General features: G+C 34.3%; 2 protein-coding genes across 2 annotated transcripts in view; both read right to left on the bottom strand.

Annotated features, from left to right (window-relative positions):
* The window catches only part of LOC123697775 (kinesin-like protein unc-104), an 87,263-nt gene extending 85,910 nt beyond the window's left edge, over window positions 1-1,353 (bottom strand). Inside the window, exon 1 of the mRNA XM_045644316.1 lies at window positions 1,221-1,353. The gene's annotated coding sequence lies outside the window, so the exon portion shown is untranslated. The remainder of the gene's footprint in view (window positions 1-1,220) is intronic.
* Window positions 1,354-2,018: 665 nt separating this feature from the next.
* LOC123697776 (superoxide dismutase [Mn], mitochondrial) lies at window positions 2,019-5,196 on the bottom strand. The gene is made up of 5 exons (XM_045644317.1): window positions 5,017-5,196; window positions 4,372-4,550; window positions 3,678-3,816; window positions 2,616-2,770; window positions 2,019-2,334 (listed from the first exon to the last, which is right to left on the bottom strand). Exons 1-5 carry the CDS (start codon window positions 5,046-5,048, stop codon window positions 2,189-2,191), a joined length of 651 nt encoding a protein of 216 aa, XP_045500273.1. The 5' UTR covers window positions 5,049-5,196; the 3' UTR covers window positions 2,019-2,188.
* Window positions 5,197-10,494: the final 5,298 nt, after the last annotated feature.

The following is a 10,494-nucleotide window of genomic DNA, read 5'->3' on the forward strand; positions in this document are numbered from 1 at the left end:
ATTGACACAAACACACACATGATAAAAACTATGGCAAAATTTATAAGAAGCATCATTTGTGTGAATATCATTTTAATTCAAATAGATTGGTGAAGAATTAGCTCAGATTAAAAAGATTTTCCTTGACATACTTAATATATAATATACAGATATAATTGGATACTCTTTCAGAACTTTATATACTATTAATGATGTGCATATTACCTACTAGTGGTCCGCCCCGGCTTCGCCCGTGGTACATATTTCGCAATAAAAGGTAGCCTATGTCCTTTCTCGGGTATCAAAATATCTCCATACCAAATTTCATGCAAATTGGTTCAGTAGTCTAGGCGTGATTGAGTAACAGACAGACAGACAGAGTTACTTTCGCATTTATAATATTAGTATGGATATGACCAATAATACATCCATCTTACTTTGAATTCATTCAACTCGCACAAGCTTCCACACCTGAACTGACCTATCCTAACTCATATTAATTTCAGCCAGCCATTTAAAGTAATTGCACTTCCCTAAATTTAGGGTGTTCACATCATGCACCCCAAACATAACAAAACATTGCATGACTGCATAAACATTGCAATGTAGACCAGAGAAATCCAGACATTGATAATAATTTAATTACTTTATTATTGCAGAAAATATACAAAGGTACAGTATAATTTAGGAATTAAACTATACTTAATTTAAGTTAATTCTTCTAATCATTTTTCTTGAAATGTGCCTTGGTTAGTTAGATTATAAATAAGTAATAAATTGAAGAGTACATGGGTAAAATTATATTCAATATTATTTTACATTCTGTCATAATTTCAACACTTATTCATAAAAATAATTGCCAATGTACCTACAAGAAAAAAAATTGATTTTAGAAATCTCTTCACAAATTAAATGATTTGTCTATTTATAATAGTCTAATATAATTGATTATTTTCCAACAATCCAGTCTTTCAGTTGTATTATTTCCTAATAATGTTACACGACCTTCAGTCATGAAAGGTATTGTTAGGTAAAAACACTAATTAAATTTGTTTTTCAACATATCTTAATTCAAAGTCACTCACGTATTGTTTGCTTTGTTGTAATATTTTAATTGTGAGATATAATAATCTTATAATTAAGAATTATCGGGTTCGAATGATGACTTCAAGAAAAATCAATAACATCGTCGCACGTAGAGCGCAAGATTCCAGACTTATAGGAATGAAAAAACAACTTACATGATTTTAAACGATGGCTGATATAAACGAAGAACACTTATATCTTGAGGATATAATAGTTCATATGCAAACGAATTTAATATTTATTTATTTTCCACCGCAGTAACAAAGTAACGATACAGATTACTGTAGGACTGACAGTACAATCAACTGATTTGACATTTTTACAATGACTTTGACAGAGACAGATAATGTCCTGTCCATTCTATGTCTATTCATCATCCGACAAAATGACGGTGAAAGCCGTGAGAAGCGATGGATCGGTGTAGAAGTTTGGCTAAAATGACTAATTTAACTCTAATTAATAATTATACTCATATATAAAGGTCCAAATTCATAATTTTGATTCAAAATCTGACTTCCGGTAGCGTACTTTTAGATTATGAATTCAGCACGCACATCTTTCTATCTTTCTATACTGTTCTATACATTTATTTTGCAAACACAGCACAAAATATACACACCAATTCATTTGTACTGTTAAATTGATGACGAGTGGGCGAGGGTTGTAACTGTTTGATTCTGAATTTTTAAGATGTGTGAGACATGCCACATTACTTGCTCTGTGCATGCCACGGGAAATTTAATTTAAACAGATTTTTAATTAAGTGTCTGAATTGTCTGAAAAGACAGGCATTTTATGGGGTGGTGGCTTAGGTGGTGGTGTTTATTTCAAGTCAGCCGAAACCACTATCTTGCGTACTGTTTAAGCTGATCTAATATATACTGAACTAGAGTAATAATAAATTAAAAGAGGAATATTGTCCCGACTTTCAACATGGATAATAAAACACAATATTTGTTCTAAATTATAATTAGGTAATAACATAAAATGTAAAGGCTTTTATAACTTATAAAGGCATCACAATCGCAGACTATATTTTAACAATGCATGTGGTATCACTAAGTGATCAATCTTTTAGCCTTTGCATGTACAAGGCCCGCATAAAATGCTGAGATGAGGGAGATTACTTCATGGCTTTTTCGTATCTTGACGAGATGTCTTCCCAGTTAGCGACGTCGAAGATAGCCTTGACGTAGTCAGCGCGCACGTTCTTGTATTGAAGATAGTAAGCATGCTCCCATACGTCAATTCCGAAAAGTGGGATAAGACCTAAAAATATAAAAAAAATGTTCAAATATTTTTTGATAAGTGGCTAAATGACAACTACCGAAAGAGGCGTTAATAATAAATTTCAATTCAACAGCATAAAATGTAAAATATATTATTTTTAGCATTTTATAACTATTCCTTAATCTGCTGATCCAAAAAGAGTGATTACCTAGTTGCGCGAAAAAAGCTTTGTGGGACTGCTTAATCGGTGACGTGGTGTGTGGACTATTGGTGTAATTAATGTTATAAAATAATTAGTTACTATGCATTATTATATTTACCAGTAGTAGGTTCCAAAGGATCCTGGTTTTGGCATGTGCTAATTTGCAACTTCTTCATCATTTTGTTGTATCCGAGCCAGCCCCATCCAGAGCCCTGAACTCCGACAGATGCCGCAGCTAGTTGATTTTTCATGTTTTCCAAGGATCCAAAGTCTCTGAAAATAATTATAAGTTAATATTAATAAAAATATCTTTATCACCAATATTTATTACAGAGCATTTTTCGTGTAGGGCTTTTCATTTATTATATGTATTTTTTTTTAATAAATCTCAATCTAAAAATAAGGGACACTGGGAACAAGTTGCAAATGTCAAATAAGCAAAATAACAAATACATAAAACATTGAATGTGTGCTGAATTCTATATCACAAATCAATACTAAATAATATAGTATTTCTATAAAATGCCACATCAACAATACAAAGACTACTAATATGTATTATGTCATTTAGCTTGTTATTGTAATGCTTTCAAAATGCTAGGAGGTTCTAAATTTGTTTCCTTTTCTTCTTCCACCAATGATGCATGCAGATAACAAGTCCTGAATGTTAAAATTTTGTAAGATTCACGGCAAACCAGTGTGACAAAGGACAAAAAAATATAAAAATGGAAGTACACAATACAAAAAAAACATATTATACTGCACTATTTGATTTGTGACTGGAAAGACCATTTTATATTGGAAAAAATTGGTTGTCTGTAAAGTCGGTTTACTGACGATAGTTGAACGTGACAACGTCTTTCTGCCAATTGTGCTTCTTTGTTAATTGTTCCGCGCTCTCGCTTGCACTTCAAGCCTTACATGGAACGCATCAGAGCGAGGTAACGCCGCATGAGTCATGTTTTTTCGTGCGTGCAGCCGGCTCTATCAAATTATAAGACGTTGTCACGTCAAAAGTTACAATCATGCGTTACATTAAAGCAAAGAGTCTGAAAAGCATAATTTATAACATTTTTAACACAAACTAATCTATAAAAAACGAAAAGCTATCCCGTAAACATCCCACACATAAGCCAACACATATTTTAATAAATCCATGCATATTCTATAATCTATTTACTTCTCAATAGCCTTGACGAGAGCATCAGAAGGTTTACCACCCTTCGGGGAGAGGTTCTGCCAGAAGATAGCATGGTTAATGTGACCACCTCCATTGAACTTCAGGGCAGGAGCGAGACTGATTACTGTCTGAATATCACCTGAGGGTACAAAACAATATTGTCTAGTTCTAAATTTACAGTACCTATCCTATTTACTTGTAAATAACACTAACAATAAATACATTACTTTTAACTAATAAACCTAAATATTTTAATTTTTAATTTCTACTATATACTTCTTCCTTAACTATACAACATGTATATAACATTTTTTACTTTTAAATTTAATATTAACAAAATTACTTTTCTATAGCATTGAGGAAAATGCAGGAAGGTTTTGTGGGACACGGGCTAAGATTGCACCAAAGTATAGTATGGTTAATATGGCCACCTCCATTGAAGTTAATTGCACTGAGAAGGGATAGCATTGTGTTCGTGTCTGCTGCTGTCAAAGTAGGATGTTTATTTAGTAACTAGAAAATATTATAAGCATTCTGCATTACAAATATTATACACAATGGCATTGGATTTTTTAATAAGTTTTGTGATCTGTCTTGTAATACAAAAAATAGTGACATTATATTATTATTTGAGATGTTCAGTTAATACCATATTAAAATAAACTAAAATTAAGAAAAATAATATTCCAACAACCTTTAGCTTGAGCCTGTGCCAATTTCTCTTCAGCTGCATTCAAATTGTTGACATAGGTTGCATGATGTTTGCTGTGGTGTAAGCTCATAATCTCGCGGCTGATGACTGGCTCTAGAGCACTGTATTCATATGGTAGCTCGGGAAGGGTGTGCTTTTGACGAGACGCACCCGCCGACCGCCTGAAGAGATGATTGAGAATATAACAACAAATTTATTTATTTATTTAATTTAGACATACCAACAGAGTACACATGAAAATTATCACAATTAAAACTAAACAACTATCGAATATTAATATGATGTATACACCAATTACAGGTATGAGTAAAGGTAATGAGAGAGCTATAACAATATTACTATTTCAAGAATCATTCCTGATTAGGAATTATGTATGATTATACAGACACGTGACTCTGTATACACCATATACATAATATATCCAAAGGAGATTCAAATTGTTATGCCTTATGGAAAAGCTTTACGCCGCGCCGCGGCCGGTACCGGCGTAAGCGCCTTATGAATAAATTACAATGTCTCTGGGATACGAACAAGTTATTTTTTTGTGTTTTATGAGTATTTGTACATAGTTAAGTGCATAAAAATTACTACCTATCAAAAATGTATATAAATTTGATCAATACTCACACTAGACTGCCGATTTTCCGTGCGGCGAACATTTTTGCAACTTCAACGCCTGGTACCTTCTCGGTTTAAATAAATAACTAGAGATAAAATGATAAGCCGTATGATCAAGAGTATGAATTATGCAATAAATTTAATTGGCAAATAAAGCAATTATTATGAAATAACCCAGATTCGGTTGAAAGTTTAAACTTCAAAGTGACATTGACATTTGACATTGCACGCCTTTTTCTTTCTGAACTGAATGAATGTAATGCCGGCACTACACATACTGCCGCGATAACTAAAAGGCCCTACTCACGGTTCAACACAACCAACAATCTGCTGAAACAATTTGTTGCAGTCGCGATTGAGCGTTCTCTACTCACGATTCATCCAACCCTCAATCTGATGACCAGTGTTGCCAACTCAGTGGAATTTCCACTAGATCGTGGTTTAGCTCCCCCATTTGGCGGACAAATATTGGTTTTAGTGGCTGGTGGATTTTCCTAGTGGTTTAGATGAGTTCAATTAGTGGTAAGGTACGACATTCAACCACTAGGAAGATTTATTTTGTGTCATGTTGGTTCAACGAACATTCGGGAATTCTCCGTTGTTTGTCTATTTCTTGAATATTTTTGATTATAAACTTTATTACTATTGATATAAAGTATGATTTGATGATTCAAAAGGTTATATGTTAATTCTGTATTTGTGTACAAAAACAATAATAATTGTCAGTACCTACGTATTGGCAACGCTTTACGCTGCGGCCGCGGCGGGTAGCTTCTAGCTTGACGTATTTTAATTAATTTTGTGAAGTAATATGGTTTTACATTAAATATGCCCAAACCACAATACACACCAAAATTTCTATCACAGAAATTTATTCTTCACATAGGTACTGAAACTCTAGAAGAAGCAGATTTTTCTAGATGATCTTTAAATGTAACAAAAATAAAAATAATTGGTTGCCTGTAAAGTCGGTATACGGGCGAAAGTTTTACGTGACAACGACTTTTTATGTCTCTCTCTCTCGCTCTTAGGCGGGCTAACCATGCCCACGTGCCTCTTTCGGTGACTCATCGTAACGTTACCGAGCGTTACACTTTTTCATAAGTGACTCCCAGCCGCAACCTAATTTAAGACGTTGTCACGTCAATTACTTACTTCAAAATTGTTGTTATTTACAAATAACTCGCAAAAAATTAACCAACGGGCACTCAATATTTACATGTCTCTGGATATTTTTTAGTGTTTTTTCTGGTGGTTTTAAAGACCGATTACTTTAGTGGATTTCTGGTGGGCCACGAGGCTCCAATATGTGGGTTCGGGAAAAAAAAGTTGGCAGCACTGCTGATGACACAATTTCATTCCGTGATTGCTTGCCACAACGTGTGCACGTAACGTTGATGCCTGGCCTGATGCTAAACCTCAACGCAATAATACGCATTATTAATGGATATACAATTTATGAAATATAAGATAATTATCTTTGTAAAGCTTGTATTTTTTCCAATTTTATTGATAGATTTCAAGGGCTATAAAGTATAAACGGCTATAAAATATAAACATCTTCCTCAAATATGTAAAAATGTCTTTCCCGCGTTTATCTCAAAACCGCCATTTTGCGATTAACGCGGCTGCGCGATTGAGCCTAGATTGCACGGTTCCCAACTTAGGGGTTTTCCCCCCACATTTAGGGGGTAAATAAGTGAGATAGGAATTTTTTAAAGGGTCTGAAATTTTTAGGGGTATTTTTAGGGATTTTTTTTGACTGTTTAATATTTTTAAATTGATAATTACATAACTAGTTTTAATATTTATTTCTTGACCTAGCGACTCATAGCGACATCCAGTACGTAATTAAATAAAATTTTGCAAAGCATCATGATGGTCCGATTTACATTAAATCGAAATGGTGGATCTTGTACAACATATTTTAATCCATCCAATAAAATGTTAAATTTATTCAACATGTATGATTTCAAAAACGCTGAATCTTCAGATGAAGACGAAATATTTTATGTATTAAATAACTTGTAATAAAAAGACTTTTGAAACATATTACAGCATATTATTTCTAAATCATCATGAATTTATATTTGTATGTTTTTTTAGGGGGACAACTGAATAATTTAGGCGTTTTTAGGGGTTTTTGACACAAACTTTAGGGATAAATATTTTTGAGAGTTGGTAACACTGCGAGATTGGAGCAATCACAATACTCACGTTTCAACACGCACACAATCTGCTGAGACAATTTGTCGGGTTGCTTCCGCGCCGATCCAATACGCAACATGTTGGGTTACGCCCCCAACGTGCCCTCAACTATACTATTCACGACACAATCTGTCAGCTCACTGCAGATTGTGTCAACAGATTGTTACTGAAATTGAATCGTGAGTAGGCTACTTAAGAATGCAGTAATCGCAAAATGGCGGTTTTGAGATAAACGCGGGAAAGACATTTTTACATATTTGAGGAAGATGTTTATATTTTATAGCCCTTGAAATCTATCAATAAAATTGGAAAAAATACAAGCTTTACAAAGATAATTATCTTATATTTCAATAATTAGTATATCCATTAATAATGCGTATTATTGCGTTGAGGTTTAGCATCAGGCCATGTGAAAATCACAGGACACTAAGTCTAAATACAGTACTTGCGCTCATTACTGCATTATGTTCTAGCGCATGTTGATTACTGCGTTATTTTTTAGTATTTGATACAGGTTTTTAATGTCCGGGGCTAAGTAGATGTACACATAATATCTTCTCACTTTTACACAGATTTAAAAAAAATGCTCTACGGTTGAAACCTACTGCGGGGATATTAAAATTAAACAATTTGTAGAAGAAAATTAAGTTTTATTAAGACAACATTTATTTTAACATCAGTTAAACTGACATGTACATGACTTAAAAAACAAACAGCGCGCAGGAGCAGCACACGTGCCGCACGTCTCACTTCACCGAACGACGACGACACAGTGATTTGCTTCAACAAAACGCAGCACTGTATCGTACGGTTACGATCTCGCGAACTTTTACCTGTGCTTTTACTACACACAAATGCAGTAATGTGGAGAACTGCGTTTTGACGTAGCAATTGGTCTACAGACACTAGAATAAAATGCTACAGTAATGGCTATTACTCGTAGACAGAGAAACTAATAGACAAAGGTACTCTGTAACCGCGACTGAGACAAAGATAGTTTGTCAATGTATAAGTTGAATGTTGCCACAGTATCCGAGCTCCCGGATGTTTTGGAAAGGGTAAATATTTTTAGGATCAATTAAATAAAACCAGTTATGAGATTTTTCTTTTGTCTTTATAATCAATGTAGTAGATACAAAAAAATATAAATAGATTGATTATTGATGACGAAACAATGTTAATTTCGTGTACACATTTCTTACTTTTTCATTGGCTTGTTCATATTTTACAATATTTTGTGAGAATCCAATCTTTTCTCCCACTTCGATCCATTTATTACGTAGGTCTGGATCATCTGGAAACAAATCGATAAAATATAGGTTAATAATTAATACTCGCAGGTAGTTCAGTTCTCTAAAATTATAAGTGTAATTTTATGTCAATCACAATTACTATGAGAAATAATAAATTAAAATATGTTTTCGATGCCGAAGTCTTCCCGAAACACTGGGTTATTATGGGATTTCATATTCATTTACTTTCGAGTTTCACCGTATTGTCAAATCAATATTTTTTTATTGATGATCGGGGTATTATACTATTATTTTTCCCGACACTGGCAACACTTACTTGTTGATGTTTATAGGTTATTGAATGTAAAAATCGATATTACGCTAATAATTTCCTTGTTTTAACGCGACTTGTTGTTACTTTAGGCTAAAGTATGAATAATCATCACTGAGAAACTATAAATAAGGACAATAAAGTCGTACTTACGCGTGAAAAGACACACCGGCAATTTTCTTCTCACTATCGCTTAAACATGCAATAACACGACAACGCACCATTCTATTTACTTCGATGTCTATATTAGGATAATTTCACCGTCTTTTCAATGTACTCGTGTCGATTTTTTACTAAATAATATCCAAAATTCGAACACCAAGCACGATGAAGGCACGAACTGTCAAAGTTTGTTTCGCAACTCAAGTTGCAGACATTGAAAAACAGGTTACACACTAAGGGACAAAAAATAGGGTATTTGTGTCTTTGTCTTATGCATTTGTTATGGTATTTTCGCTCTCTTTCTTGTGTAAGTGAGAAAGGTATCGTCATTGGGTCTATTAGTTACTCTGTCTACGCTATTACTGCACTTTGTTTTAGGGTATCTTAACAAGAACTGCATTATTTTTTAGCACATGTTTAATACGGCGCTTTTTCTTGATATAGTTTTCATGTAAGTACTGCAAAAATCGTTAGCTAAAAAACATACTTCCGGGTACTTTTTTTATGAAATTATTTTTTTTTTATGTTAATAAACCCCTTGGGATCCCATTTCTTGCAAAAAGTAAAAATCCCAAAAATGTCGATTACTGCATTCTTTGTTATCAGGGCAGCATAGGCCAACGCGCTGGCAAGCGCGCTGGCACATGCACTTGTCTATGTGTAGAACGGGCGAAATGCGCACTTGTGGTAGGTATTTGAACGTTGGCCGGCGCGCTTGCGAGCTTGCCGTGCGGTGTCGGAAACTTCAAAGGACACTTGTCGCAAGCTTGGCGCACCATCCACACATTGGCCGCGCGATCAGTTTGACTGTAGCAGCGATCAGGAGTGCACGTTTTTTTCTTGCGGCGAATTAACACCTAACTTGACAAAATGGCGAACAATATGAGTAACGAGGAAACATTTAAATTTATTGAGCTCTATCAGAGTTAAAACTGCCTGTGGAACCCAAAAAATAAGTACCATAAAAATAAAAATGTTGTATGTATTAAAAGTGCCAAATAAATAAGGTTCTTGGACAATTGGACATGCCGTTTTCCTCACAATGTTTTACTTCACAAAGAGCATCCTACTTTAATATTATTTTAATACTAGCGGTCCGCCCCGGCTTCGCCCGTGGTACATATTAACGTTTTCTCTACATAAGAACCATCCTCGTACTTCAAGGAATATAATAAAAAAAGAATTATCGAAATCGGTTCAGCCGTTCTCGAGTTATGGAATTACAACGAAAAGTGGCATTGATTTTTATATATTAGATTATAAATGTGAAAGTGTGTTTATTTCTTTGTTTGTTACATCCATTTTGAATCCGTCCGCACATTGGCTCGAACCAAACCATACTGAACGACCTTCCAATGTGTGGATTACTCACAAGCGCGTTTGCAAGCGCACCGCCAGCGCGCTGGCGAATGCGCTGGCCTATGTGTAGAGGTGACATAATATATTCTACAATAATTATTTGTCTACAATAATATTATTACCTGTGTGATCATGCTTCTACTTGTGCTTCTACTCAACAACATAGGTATTCTAAATTCCGAACAGCTCAAAAAT

The sequence above is a fragment of the Colias croceus genome, chromosome 15 (assembly GCF_905220415.1).
Source record: "Colias croceus chromosome 15, ilColCroc2.1".
In the NCBI taxonomy this organism is placed as follows: Eukaryota; Metazoa; Arthropoda; class Insecta; order Lepidoptera; family Pieridae; genus Colias; species Colias croceus.